The sequence below is a fragment of the Apis mellifera genome, linkage group LG8 (genome assembly GCF_003254395.2).
Source record: "Apis mellifera strain DH4 linkage group LG8, Amel_HAv3.1, whole genome shotgun sequence".
NCBI classification, from domain to species: domain Eukaryota; kingdom Metazoa; phylum Arthropoda; class Insecta; order Hymenoptera; family Apidae; genus Apis; species Apis mellifera.
In genome coordinates, this window is record NC_037645.1 from 1528204 (window position 1) to 1542815 (window position 14612).

Sequence of the window (14612 nt, forward strand, 5' to 3'; positions counted from 1 at the left end):
CGCATAGATTTATATAATTTTCAACTTGATCAAAAAGACCATTTTATTTAAATTATTTAGATTATTACTCAACAAAACTCTCGTTGTAATAATTTTTTTGAATATTGTTTAATATATTAATATAAAATTTTTATAGATTTTATCCGTTATTTTATCTATTATACATTTTATCCGTTATTATTATCTCATATTATATTAAAATTTTGTAATAAAATTGAAATTAATATATAATTTAATTATAACATTTATGATGATGAGTAAAAAGATTTAAATATTTGTAAGCTTATATTTTCAAAAATCAAATAAATAATATTTAATATAATATAATAATATTTTAAATAATATGTTAAATTATAATCAATATTATATAAATATTACATTTAAACTTTCAAATAAATGATTCATGGAATTTAAAAAAATCAAATAATTAAAAAGAATTTGCATGAAATTTGAACGTGACAGAAGAAAGCGTAGTCGATTACATGATTACTGCATAAGAAAAGAATTGAAATTACAAATAATATATTATACAATATAAGTTTGTCATAATATAGTAATATAACGAATCGCAACCCGGATTCAATTGTTAACAAAGATATGTATATACGGTATGTATAATACATAAATCGGAAAACTATGTTAACCAAAAAAAATCTTTAAGAATTTAAGTAGATAATTAAAGCTTACCAATCGTGGAACATGCATAACATAACAATTCAGTATCTTTTAAAATTTTTTTTTTTAAATTGCAAATATTCTACTAACAAATAATTAAATTTAAATAATTAAATTTTATTTTAATATATCACTTTTTATTATTATTTTTTCTTTTTCATTTAGAAAATTTCAAAATTTTTCTTATATTTTTAAGTTATAATAATTTCACTAAAAAAATTTAAAAGAAAAAGATTATTATCAAGAAAATAAAAAAATGTAAAAATTATAATTAATTTTTAAATTTTATATTTAAAAATTTCCTAATATTATTTTTTTAAATTAAACATATTATTTTCTTAAATATTATTTTTCCTAATTTAGAAAAATTCCTTTTAGAATTTTGCAATATTATTTTTGATAATATTATTTTTGATTACTATAAAATAATAAATAAAATAATATGTATAATAGCTTAATTTAGAAATAAATAAATTTAAGAAATAATGAAAATTCTATAAAATCGATTTTCAAACATTATACCCACCAAATTTCACGGTACACATCGATTTGAATCGAGCGACTGTTTTTAAAATACAACTTTTAACAAATTCATCGTGCGTAAACTGGTGAATTGATCGAATGCCACGCCTATTGAATTACTATTCTTCCAAAGAAAGTGAAAAGCAAAAAAGAGTTTCAGAATATTCTATACAAGACAATATGATTACTTGTATTTTATAAGCTTACTTTTATTACAAAATACAGCTTACTTGTATTTTATAATAACTCACTTATAGAAATTCTACTAATGAATTCTTGACTAATTTCTAATTAATTATAATTATAGAATTATTAAGGAATTAAGGTAAAAAATTTCAAAAGTTATAAATAATGATGAAAAAAAAGAAGAAAGGAATAAGACTTTTTAAAAATTTCTAATAAAAAAAATTTTTTCAAAAAGAAAATAATTAAAAAAAAATACAAAAAGATTTGACAAATTTTTAATTCAGAATAATATAAATCTTCTATATTTTAAGTATTTATCATTTCTTAAAATATTTTTTCATAAAAATAATCTTTTAAAATAATTTTTCTAAAATTTACTTACTTTAAATTTATAATCTTCTTACAATCTTTCTAATGAAAAAACAAATCATAAAAATTAGATATTTCTTTTCTTTATATTTCGTTTATAATTCATAGATCTATGCCACATGATCCAAAATTCACGGATAATTATCTTAGATAAAGTATATCGAATATTCAATATTTCATATCCTATAAATAAAGCACTCAAGAATCAGGAAGATCGTAGATAAATGCAAGCAAACAATGATTACAATTTGAAGGAATCTTCACTCTTGAAACGAAGGAATAAATGACCTCGTCATAAGGCCAGTAGAACAAGTCAGAAGACAGATAATGACCAAGAAAACGTCGACAGTAACCTTAGTAACTTGTACTGAAGTAACAGCTACTATATAAGTAACACTGTAACGAATCTTGAATTCAGTTAGACATGCGCAAGAGAAATAACTAGATCTGTGGGCCAAGAAATCAAATGTTCAAAAGGTGAGTTTGCTTGTGCAGAAAATCGAACATCACAAGGATTGATTGAAGTACAAGAAAAGAGTTAGAGAATTCCTGTCAAGAAGATCAGCAATTTCTCAACTTATATTTAATAATTATAAATAGTGTATAGCTCAAAATCTCACGAGAGAAATATTCTCTTGAAGTTTCTGTGTTAAACATTATTTAGTTCATGTGAATTGAATGATATAAAAAAAGTGATGTATAAAGAAAAACTTTTTCGTGCAATTTTGAGCGATAGCGCATGCGTAGAATAGATATAAAGTTTGAATTAAAATACTGATTCAGCTATCGTAAATTCCTTTCTTTTTTTAATATCTTAATTTATAATAAATATCTTTTATAAACTCGTCATGATCTATGCATATTCCTTGTTTGATAAATTGAATATAATAAAATATTTAAAATTAAAAATTTTAAAACCATTTCTTTTTTATAATTTTAAAATGACAAAATTGTTAGTTTAAAGTGGACGAAGTTTACTCTTTCCAGAATTTTGCACAAATATGAATATAATAATTGTGCTTATGATCGTAATGGAATTATGTGTGGTCTCACCACAATTCTATCTTCCCTCGGGATTTGTGTATCAACATCCAGCAAATCTACTGAATTCGGCGATAGAAGATACTTTACCAAACGAATTACGAAATAACTTTTACAAAAATCCGCAAATTGCTGCCAAGCTCGCAAAAGAGTCATGGATTTTCAACAAAGAAATGCAGGTAAAATTTTTGTTAATTTTAATATTTCTTTCATAATATTATTAAAACATATTATAATTAATAAGTAAAGTGTCAATTGATTTTGAAATGAGGTTGATGGATTTAGTTCTGAAATCTGAGAATACGACCTTCACTACTCTCTCTTATACCAATTTTATCTCTATCTTTTATTGATATATCGCATTTCATTATGAATTCGTACTACAATATGTATCTAATACTTCTGTAATATATTTTTAATTTTTTCATTTATTGTTTTTTTTTTTAGTGAAAAAAAATAATTCATATTAATATTATTTCTTGATATTTTTTTAATAAATATTCTAATATTATCATTTTCCAATTATTAATATTTAATAATTATTAATATTTTATTAATATTTCTTTATAAAAATTTAATGATATATATAATAAGAAACTAATAATACGTTATAATTGTAATGCTTCTTTTTATTATAGGTAATCGATCGTGAAACAGATAAAATACCACGAGAAAAAGTATATAATGTTCTTCATAATGCAGGATTTGTACGAAAATAAAAAAATTATAAAAAATTCTTAATAATTTTTTTAAATTTTTTATAAATCCTTCTAAATCCTTCTATTTCATATTTTTTTATTAATATTTATATATTATTTTATAATGTTTTTTAAAATTATTTGAAAAAAAAATATAATTATTATGAAGCAAAATTATATATGTATAATGAATTTTTTACTTATTTATAATTTAAAATTTTGTTTTCAAAATACAACCAAGTGATATATATAATTGATATCGATTTTTAACGTACATTATTTAAACGTATTAAATATTTATAAATGCACATTATAAACAAACTCATAAAAATTATAAATTTTTAAAAAATTAAAACAAATATTTTTTATCAAATTATTTAATTAAGAATTATTAAAATCAGAATTATTAATTATCTATTAACTAAGTATTAATTAAATATTATTAAAGTCAATTCAGAAATATAAAGAATATTAAATTAATTACATATATATATTTTATTTATTAATTTAATTATATAAGCATAAGATATATAAAAGATTCAAAAATAGGTTATCATATTTTTATAAAATTTTATCAATGTATTATTTTTGTTTGCATAATTTATATTTTTCAAAAGATTCTAATAAAATATCTATAATGGATATATCTTCACCCATTATGTAAAGTGACTTTTTATGAATAGCTTGATGCACATTAGTATGTAAAAAACTATGTATTTTTTCTAAATAGTTATCTATTTCATTTGCATATAATACACTTTTGCTTTCATAACGTAAGATATGTGGATAACAATTTTCAATTACGCGATTTAGATATCGCGCTATATTTATTTCGCCTATTATTTTATGCATTCCTGGTAATTGCATTATAGGATCAATACCAATTTCTTTCCAAATTATTGTTAAATGAATGTCATTAATTTGATTTCCTTTTTTATATTCCAAACAAAAATCTGATAATTCGTTTGGAAAATGTTGCACACTGGAATGTATATGAGATGTCACAAAAATGTTAACATAAGATTTTATATAATGAAAAAATGGTTCTATAAATCTGATTGGATGTTTTGGGTCACAAAATAAAACAAGTTTTTGCTTTTCGAATTTTCTGGTACATTCAGATTCTTTTTCAAGTTTGTTTATTTCTTGTTTCATGTCTTCAAGCTTCTTTATTTGAGAAGAATTGTGACTAATCCTGTCAGAAAGGTATATATATCGTATTTATTTTGTTTATTTACTTATTTAATAAATAAAATTTTATACATTGAATGAAAAAAATTTAATCTACAAAATTTATTATAAAATTATAAATTCATTTTAATTTCAATATTGTAATTATTTGCATAAATATCTTATATAATAATAATTAAAAAAATATTTACTTGTTTAAGCGACAGATAGGATTGTTGTAAACCATTTCCAAATCTATTTTTGGTCCAACTAAATCTCGTATATTATTTAATCCATATTTAATCATAGTTGGTCTAAGAAAAAGCAAATAATTAAAATTTTAATAATATTTATGATACAGATATCAACTATAATATAGATATTAATTATTTTTCTGTTACCTTTCTAAAGATAATCCCCAAGCAATTACATTTACATCTTTAGGTAATCCCATTGGTAATAGCATTTCTGGTCTGAACATTCCACTATTACCAATTTCTATCCATTTTTTCAAGCCCTCATGATAACAAAAAATTTCCATACTAGGTTCCGTATATGGATTGTATGCGGGTTTGAACTGAAGCTGTATAATACCAAGTTTCTTAAAAAATTCATATAAAATTCCTATCAAATCACCTAATGTGAGATTATAATCTGCAATAACACCTTCAATTTGATGAAATTCAGCTAGATGTGTAGCATCTAAAGTTTCATTACGAAATACTCGATCAATACTGAAATACTTCACTGGTTTAAATTTATTCTGAAATTTATGAGAATTTTTTAATTTTTAAATTGATATTTAAATTTTTTATTTAATTACCTGTTGCATAAGCTTATAAAGCATTCGTGCACTAACAGCTGTTGTATGAGTACGAAGAACATTTTTTTGAGCTTCTTCAAGTTTCCAATCATAACGATAACCAAGAGATCCATAATCTCCTTCACTATGAACTTTTTTTACCTTTTCCATATAATCTATGGGAAAGTTTGTACTGTGAGATGGTTCTGAAATAAATATTTTATCCATATTAATTAAATACACTTAATTTAATTAAATATATATATAATTATATATACATATAATTATTTAAAAGATTTATTAATAAAATATACCAGCTATAAAAAATGTATCATGTGCATCTCTTGCTGGATGCTGTTGAGGTTGAAATAATGCATCAAAATTCCAAAAAGAACTTTCTACGTAATTATTGGTTGGCATTTCAGTAAATCTAAAAAGTGAAAAAAATATGTAAGAAAAAATATTGAAGACATGCTACAAAATTTAAAATTTATTTAAATAAGAAAAATAAAAATAATTTTTTCTTTTACATACCCCATTTCTAAAAATATTTTTCTAAATTCGCTTCTTACTTTTAATAGTGGATGCAAATGACCCACTTCAAGAGTAGTACCAAGTGCTGCAAAATTATATGGTTTAAATTTTTTATTTTTCCATGCACCATTTATTAACAAATCAGCTGTTAATTCTGTTTCTTGTTTTTCAATTGTTGTTGTAAAATTTGGACCTTTTTCTACTTGTATAGATTTAATAATTCTGTTAAGAAAATTATTTATGTAATATAATTTTTTTTTAATTAAATTAATAAAAAACTTACACTTCTTGAATCAGTTTTCTTTTTTTATAATCATTTCTAAGCTGATCAGTTAAACTTGTTAGATCCTTTAAATCATTTTGTATAATATCTATAATAGAAGTTGCTTTCTTTTTCACAATAGGTGTACCATTACTTTTGTCAATTACAATCCAACCAGCTTGTAATGCTTTTGAAAATCCAATTTTTGCAAATGGAATTGATTGTATAATTTCAGATTGTGGCATTCCATCATCAGGAATTGCATTATAAATTGCTGCTTCATGACTTCCATAATTCATTACATGATGACCTTCTGATGTTAATTCCCATTTTTTATCAATAATTTGCTTAGTGGAAATTAACTATAATAAAAATATAAAATAAAATAAATAATATTTTTATAATAAAAAAATTTAAAAAACAAGAATAGAAATTTTAAGGTTATAATCAAATTTCTTCTTCCAAAAAATCGATAAATTTATTTATAAATACGCATTTTTATAATAAAATGTTTTAAAAACATTTTAAAATTAAAAATAATAATTTTTTAAAATAATTATTATAAAAACCTATAATTATGACACAAATTTATATAATTTGTTATTAATTTACATCACCAACTGCTTCAATACTCTTGATAGCTCCAATAATTTTTTGATGATTTTCTTTAAAAACTTCAGCCAAATATAAAGAATTTAATTTTCCATGCTTATCTATATAATCCAATATTTGATCAGTTAGTTGTTTTGCCATGTTTGAAGAAATAATGATTTATATTTTATATTAAAACTACCGGTAAAGATCCACGTGAATCATACGTGAATACTATAAAATAATATCAATAATAATAACATATGGATAGTATTTTTATTTAATAAAATAAAATTAAATTTCAATTTATATAATTTATTTTTACTACTTCATATTATATATTTACATATATATGAAATCATCACAATATTTTAAAAATTTATTAATAGCAAAATTTATAATTTAAAATATATATACATGTATATATTTATAAATATTATATATTTTTTGAAATTTAATTTTGTTTTTTACATAAAATTTAATAATTTTATTAAATTTTAATTTTATTTAATATTACAATTTTATGATAATAATTTTCTATATATCATATCTTAAAAGTACTTAAAGGATTTATAAAAAAAGACTTATTAATTTATATTTTTATTTTGTATTTTATTTACATTCACATTATAAATATAAGTTATTTTAATAGAATAAATCTTGAAAAATAGATAATACGAATACTTAATCTATGTTTTTACCATTTATAAACAATTGAGCTTAGTATTTTAGGTAATCATCAACAATAATCACATTACGCAAATAAGTTTTAACATTAATATGTATATGTATATATTAATTTCTTATTTTTCGTTCAGTGGTATTTTTCTTTTTTTATTTTAAGCAATTTTTTTTATTAGAGCTATGGATTTTCTTTTTAAATCATAAAAAAATCGTCTATGAGCACGGACATGCATTAAAATCATAAACTATTCACTAGAATAAATATAATTTAAAGATTACAAAATGTATTTTAAGATAATATAAGTGTACAATTAAATATTTATTATTTTCAATTGATTTTTTTAAATATAAAATTGTTATTTTGGTAAAAAGTTAATTGAAATCAACTCCCTGAAAGGTGAATTTTCGAAAAGTCTTTTTTCTTTTGAATTTTTTCTGTTTGAAAACCATATGATAAAATTTATAAAAGATTATATCACGAGTGAAAAATATAATTTAATAATATATTAATTTTTACATATAAATATTATATCTTTCGAATAAAAAAAATATTTATATCTTATTCTAAGATATTTATTTTTGTTTTTTTAAAAAAAAAGATGAAAAAGATTTTATCGGATATATTTGTTATCTATCAATATTATCATACCTCAGGCACATTTTCGATTTTTTTAGAGAAACGAAAACAGCGCTTTTCGTTTCATAGGATAAAATTTCGGCACTAACTAAATATTACTAGATGAAAATCTAATATAAGTACCTAAATATTGACTATTTTTTTACTTGTCTATCTTTTAGGAAAAATATAATTCAAATTATATTATAAAATTATATTTAATACTAATTAACATTTATAACATATATATATGTGTGTGTATATATATATATATATATATATATTATTAACATTTTAATCACTTAAAATTTTTTTTATTTTATTAAAATAAAAATACATTAAAAAATATATCAAATGATGTTTCTTTAAATGATTTTTTATTTAATTATGTGAAATATAACTTTTTTATTAATTTTTAAATAATATTTATTCAATCAATTATGAATTAAGATCAATTATTACAAAAAAAATAATCAACATTTAACAATTTATACAAAATAAATTTAATTAAATTTAATTAAATAAAATAAAAATCCCGCCAGATTATATTTTTCATTCTATATAAAAAAAGTACTGTCAAAGTGGCGCTAAATCATGATTAGTACTCTTGTACATTTTATAAGAGAGGCTGCATGTTCCCATTGGATCCAGATATTATCCAATAAAATTGAGAAACTTTAACTAACAGACATATATGAAGAAATCGATGCAGACGTTTTGCGTTGAATTGCTTATAAAATAATGAAATATATTTTAGTAACTGGTGGTGTAATTAGTGGAGTCGGCAAAGGTGTTATTGCGAGTTCATTTGGAACTATACTTAAACATTGCGGTATTCATGTGACATCTATTAAGATAGATCCTTATATAAATATTGATGCCGGTACTTTTTCTCCTTACGAGCATGGTATGTTGTTTACAATTAATTTTTTTAATCATTTCATTTGAATGAAATAACATTCACAATAAATATTTTTGTAAAAAAATCTGAAATTTTAATATAACCATGTGATAGATCAGAACCTATTTTATATATTGCTACCGCGCAATTTTATAATCACGTGTGATATTTCTAAAAACATTTTTTCTATTAGTTAATATAATATTACAATTATATATTATAATTATATATTAATATATTAATATAATAATTTTTTTTAAATACAATGAAATTTATAAATTTTGTTTTATTTAAATTGCTATTTCATTATTTATTTAATAAAGTTATAAATAAATATTGTAAATAAATATATTATGTACATCATATTTTTTTCATTAAATTATTTACTATTTTTTATTTATTAATTTTTGTTTTATTTTTCATAAAAAATTATATTTAATTGATATATACATATATTTCATTATTTATTTATTTTATTTATTTCATCAATTAGATAAATATAATATTAATTAATAATATTTTTCCAATTCTATATTTTTTAAATTATAAACAAATTTTTTAATTTTTTTATAAAAATAAAATATAAATATCATTTCAGTTGCAAATTTTTTATATTTTAGGAGAAGTATATGTATTAGATGATGGTGGAGAAGTAGATCTTGATTTAGGAAATTATGAGCGTTTTTTAGATATTACTTTACATAGAGATAATAATATCACAACAGGAAAAATTTATCAACATGTAATATCAAAAGAAAGACATGGTGATTATTTGGGAAAAACTGTTCAAGGTATATGTAAGAAAATTTGTTTAAATCTTATTTTAAAAATTAAATTATAAATCACTTTAATAAATAAGAAGCTTTTTTTTATTTTTTATAGTAATACCTCATATAACAGATGCTATTCAAGAATGGGTTGAAAGAGTTGCAAAGCAATCAGTAACAAAAGATGGTGATAAACCAGATGTAATTTAATACTTGAATATAATATTTAAATTTAAAAAAAAGATTCTTTAAATAATATAAAATTAATCAAAATTTTGTTTTTTACAGGTTTGCATTGTTGAATTAGGTGGAACTATAGGAGATATTGAAGGAATGCCATTTGTAGAAGCTTTTAGACAATTTCAGTTTAGAGTAAAAAAAGAAAATTTTTGCTGTGCACATGTATCTTTAGTGCCACAAGTATGAAATTGTTTTTATTTAATATTTTAACTTTTTTCATTATCTTAGATTAGATTAGACTTTGACTTTGAATTTGTGCCAAATTTATTCTTTAATTTATTCTTAACTTTTAAAATTATATAACTTTTATTTATAAAGATTTATAGCTATATTTATAATTAATTTATAAATTATATTTATAACTGAGAAAGAAAAATACTAAAAAAAATTTTTAATATTACATATAATTCTCTTTTTAGCCAAGATCTACAGGAGAACCGAAAACAAAACCAACTCAATCTAGTGTAAGAGAATTACGTGGATTAGGTTTGTCTCCTGATCTTATAGTTTGCAGATCTGAACAACCAATAGGCGATTCTGTAAAAGAAAAAATTTCGAATTTTTGTCATGTTGCTCCAGAACAAGTATTTTTTCAATTCTTTAATTTTAATAAAATTTTGAAAGAAATAGTTATAAAACTAATAAAAATTTATATTTGTTAGGTCATAACTATACATGATTTGTCATCTATATATCGTGTTCCTTTATTGATGGAATCTCAAGGTGTAATTGAATTTTTAAATGATAGGCTACAATTAAATATCGGAATGCCACGCCCTCGATATTTTATGCGAAAATGGAGAGATTTGGCAGATCGTATTGATCATTTACGAAAAGAAGTAAATATTGCATTAGTAGGAAAATATACAAAATTAGAAGATTCTTATGCATCAGTTACAAAAGCATTACAACATGCTTGTATTCAAGTTGGTTATAAACTTAAATTAACAGTAAAGTATTTACTTTATTAAATTTATTATTATGACAATATTATATTTGTCTAATTATTTTTACTAAAATAATTTTAGTATATAGAAGCTGATAATTTAGAACAAAGTACGAAAACAATAGATCCTGTATTATATCATGAAGCTTGGCAACAACTTTGTAAAAGCAAGTAAGTTATTTTTTTTTATTATTAATTATATATTAATTATATGTTACAGAATTATGTTTTATTTATTTTTAATTATATTTTTGGATTTTATCTTTTTAGTGGTGTTGTTGTACCAGGTGGTTTTGGTAAAAGAGGTATGCAAGGAAAAATGGAAGCATGTAAATGGTGTAGAACAAACGATAAACCATTCCTAGGTATTTGTTTGGGATTACAAGTAGCAGTAGTTGAATTCGCAAGGAATGTTTTAAATATAGAATCTGCAAATAGCATGGAAATTGATCCAGAAACAGATCATCCTCTCGTTATAGATATGCCTGAATATAATCCAAAACAAATGGGTGGAACTATGAGACTTGGAAAAAGATATACTCGGTTTACAGAAAATAATTCTGTTATAAGTTAGTAATAAATTTTAAAAGTATTTTAAAATTTTAAAAGTTTAAAAGTATTTAATATAATTTAATATATTTCCGTTTTTGTATTAATTAATTACTTCATTCATAGAACAATTGTATGGTAATAAGGATTGCATAGAAGAAAGACATAGACATCGTTATGAAATCAATCCAAATTATATTAATGATTTAGAAGAAGCTGGATTGAAGTTCGTAGGTAAATCAGCATTAATTATATATATATATATATATATATATATATATATATATATATATATATATATAAAATTATTATTATTATTATAATTTTATGTTAGGTCATGATGAAGAAAATTTACGCATGGAAATAGCTGAATTAGAAGGACATAGTTATTATGTTGCAACACAATTTCATCCAGAATATTTGTCTAGACCGCTGAAACCTTCACCACCATTTTTAGGACTAATTTTAGCTAGTGTCGGTAAATTAAAGCAATACTTAGTTAAAGGTTGTAAACTTTCACCTCAAGCAATCAGTGATAATGAATCAGGTAATAAGCAATAAATTGTTTAATTTTATACTTTATACTTATACTTTTTATCATTATAATATATAAAATGTAATAATCTATTTTTTTTTTAATAGATAACGAATGTCTTGTTGATTCAATAGCAAAGCAACAAACAGTAAGCGAAACTAGTATGAGTGGTAGTACTACATCTTACAATGATTTGATTGAATAGATATATTAATCATAAAAATAATTTTAATTATGACCTTTATAATAATATTATAAAGATTTAGAGTACGTGTTAACATATTTATGATAATATGCTATGTATTTACTATATAGTTTTATTATTGGATATGTATATATCACATATATTATATACCAAAAAATGTCTACGTTATATAGTTTTATACCGAATAAACTAAAAAAATTTAAATATTAGCACATTTCTGATAAATTAGACTTTTTATTTTTCATAAAATAATATTTATGAAATGTTCGAATTCTTCTTTCTCATCATTTCTGTAAACAAAAAAGTCTAAATAAGAAAGAAGAGTTTAATCCTTAATTTTTCATTAACTTTCATTGACTAATCATTTTCTATGGTCAATGAAATGAATTTAGAATTTTAATTCCTGGCAATCGTATATTTGTAATCATAATCGATTAGCTATGACTTCGGCGAATATTTATGTATAAATAATGTTTGTTTTTTTTATTGTTATAATTAAATATTAATTCAGTATAAACAAATTTACAAAAAAACTATTTTAAATATAAAAATTGTATTAAAATTACAAATTCACATAATGGATTCATTAATGTTATTCAATTAATATTGATGAATTGAATTTATTCAAATATTTTTATTATTTCAAATTTCTTTCATTATATATTTATATATTTCTTAATTTTCTTTTCATTTACATATATATATATATATGTATAATTTCAATTAAAAAAATGTAATTTTTTATTATTATATACAATTTATTATTTACGTTAAATTTTAAATATTTCTTTCATCAAATTAAAATATCTTACATTCTATATGAAGAAAAATTTAATAGTTTTTCGGAATTATTGGATTTTTTTATAATTTTTAATTATTTAATTTTATTGACTTATATAAAAATCTAAAATAAAATTTTTATGGCAATTTTATAAAATTTTAATCTTATTACAAATTATAATATTTTAATTATTGGTTAACTAGTTTTATTTCGAGGACTAATTGTTATAAAATCATGATTACAATTTCTTGTCTTTATTGAGCAGCACATAAGTTCTGCTAAATGTAGTATATAAAATATACACTGGCATATTATTACAATAAAACATTTTCTTTGTATAAAAATGATATATATACATTCTCACTGTTATACGAATATTCGAATATTAATTGTTACTAAATTAATGTTAAATTACAATACAGGATTATTATAATTCATAAAAGAAATAAAATATCTGTAATACATAATAAACAAATGTAAACAAAATAAATATAAAAAAAATTAAAATGCACTTTGGACGGTAAGCATTACAAATAATACTGAGAACACATTTTATGGAAAAAAGTAAAAAATATTTTATACATAACAGAATGTTTCTAAAAATTTAGAAATATTTTATATGTACAATTATTTTGTACATATCATTAATAAAAAAAATGTAATCAATAGATTTTTTTAAAAATGCATTTTAAAAATCAAATAATTTTTATTAATTTTATAATTAATGTTAAGTAGATTGTGATATACGAGAATAAAAAAAACAAATAATAAGTTCTCATTTTTAACATAATCAAAAGTAAACAAACAAATATCTAACATAATAATATCCTGTCGTTCAATCTAAATTTAAATGTACATAATAAATATTTATGCACCTTGTAGCCTAAAATAATTATAGTCATATAATTAAATCGATTTTTTTACTTTAATTTTTATTACTAGCAATACTACGATTTATACTAATAAGTGTATGAAATAAATTTAGATAAATCTATTAATATACTTTCTCCTCATCGATTTTAATAATCTTTAATGACTTAAAAGATACCATTGTTAAAAAATCATTTTGGATAATTTTTTCCTTTATATAAATAAACTTTATATTAATAAAATTATCTATAAAGGAAAAAGTTATTCAAAATGATATCCTACACAAGGATATTTCAATTCATATTTCATAATCTATATTTCAAAGTCATTAAAATCGACGAAAAAAAAAATTGATCTAAATTTAAAGATAAATCTTATATAATTAATCTAAATATAAAAATTTCTACTTAAAAAAATAAAATATTCTAAAATATATAAATAATATTTCTACATGCTTAGATTTTTTTAACGCAATATAATTTTTATATTATTTTTTGTGATGATGCATTGTACTATTACAAAAATAAAACAAACAACACAGTTTTAATATTCCTTATTTTTACCTTATTTTTTAAGGAAAATTTTAAAGATTTTTTCCAGTCCAGTATTTTTCATTATTATAAGAGATTTGTAAAATTTGTTTATGTTAATTAATTAAATTTAGCAGT

General features: G+C 20.4%; 3 protein-coding genes across 9 annotated transcripts; 2 read left to right on the forward strand and 1 right to left on the reverse strand.

The window, feature by feature from the left end:
* Positions 1-2067: 2067 nt before the first annotated feature.
* Positions 2068-3537, forward strand: LOC725973. 2 transcript variants are annotated; one of them, XM_006558631.3, is made up of 3 exons: positions 2068-2229; positions 2726-2972; positions 3432-3537. In XM_006558631.3, the coding sequence occupies exons 1-3, from the start codon at positions 2219-2221 to the stop codon at positions 3510-3512; spliced, it is 339 nt and encodes a 112-aa protein (XP_006558694.1). In that variant the 5' UTR covers positions 2068-2218; the 3' UTR covers positions 3513-3537. The 2 variants fall into 2 exon arrangements, with proteins under 2 accessions (XP_006558694.1, XP_001121757.2); XM_001121757.5 differs by having other exon boundaries at positions 2090-2229; positions 2740-2972.
* Positions 3538-3977: 440 nt separating this feature from the next.
* LOC552768 (phenylalanine--tRNA ligase alpha subunit) lies at positions 3978-8240 on the reverse strand. 4 transcript variants are annotated; one of them, XM_026442189.1, is made up of 8 exons: positions 8184-8240; positions 6281-6621; positions 5998-6219; positions 5778-5893; positions 5485-5669; positions 5063-5424; positions 4874-4975; positions 3978-4686 (listed from the first exon to the last, which is right to left on the reverse strand). In XM_026442189.1, exons 2-8 carry the CDS (start codon positions 6556-6558, stop codon positions 4074-4076), a joined length of 1878 nt encoding a protein of 625 aa, XP_026297974.1. In that variant the 5' UTR covers positions 6559-6621; positions 8184-8240; the 3' UTR covers positions 3978-4073. The 4 variants fall into 4 exon arrangements, with proteins under 4 accessions (XP_026297974.1, XP_625147.3, XP_006558696.2 ...); XM_625144.5 differs by lacking the exon at positions 8184-8240 and adding an exon at positions 6872-7097; XM_006558633.3 differs by lacking the exon at positions 8184-8240 and adding an exon at positions 6877-6983.
* Positions 8241-8744: 504 nt separating this feature from the next.
* Positions 8745-12524, forward strand: LOC551835 (CTP synthase). 3 transcript variants are annotated; one of them, XR_407983.2, is made up of 11 exons: positions 8745-9057; positions 9672-9848; positions 9934-10019; positions 10107-10238; positions 10478-10642; positions 10721-11008; positions 11087-11175; positions 11275-11573; positions 11680-11783; positions 11888-12100; positions 12196-12216. XR_407983.2 is itself a non-coding variant. In XM_006558636.2 (11 exons), the coding sequence occupies exons 1-11, from the start codon at positions 8892-8894 to the stop codon at positions 12291-12293; spliced, it is 1821 nt and encodes a 606-aa protein (XP_006558699.1). In that variant the 5' UTR covers positions 8745-8891; the 3' UTR covers positions 12294-12524. The 3 variants fall into 3 exon arrangements, 2 of the variants coding, with proteins under 2 accessions (XP_006558699.1, XP_624223.1); XM_006558636.2 differs by having other exon boundaries at positions 11680-11787; positions 12196-12524; XM_624220.4 differs by having other exon boundaries at positions 9672-9842; positions 11680-11787; positions 12196-12524.
* Positions 12525-14612: the final 2088 nt, after the last annotated feature.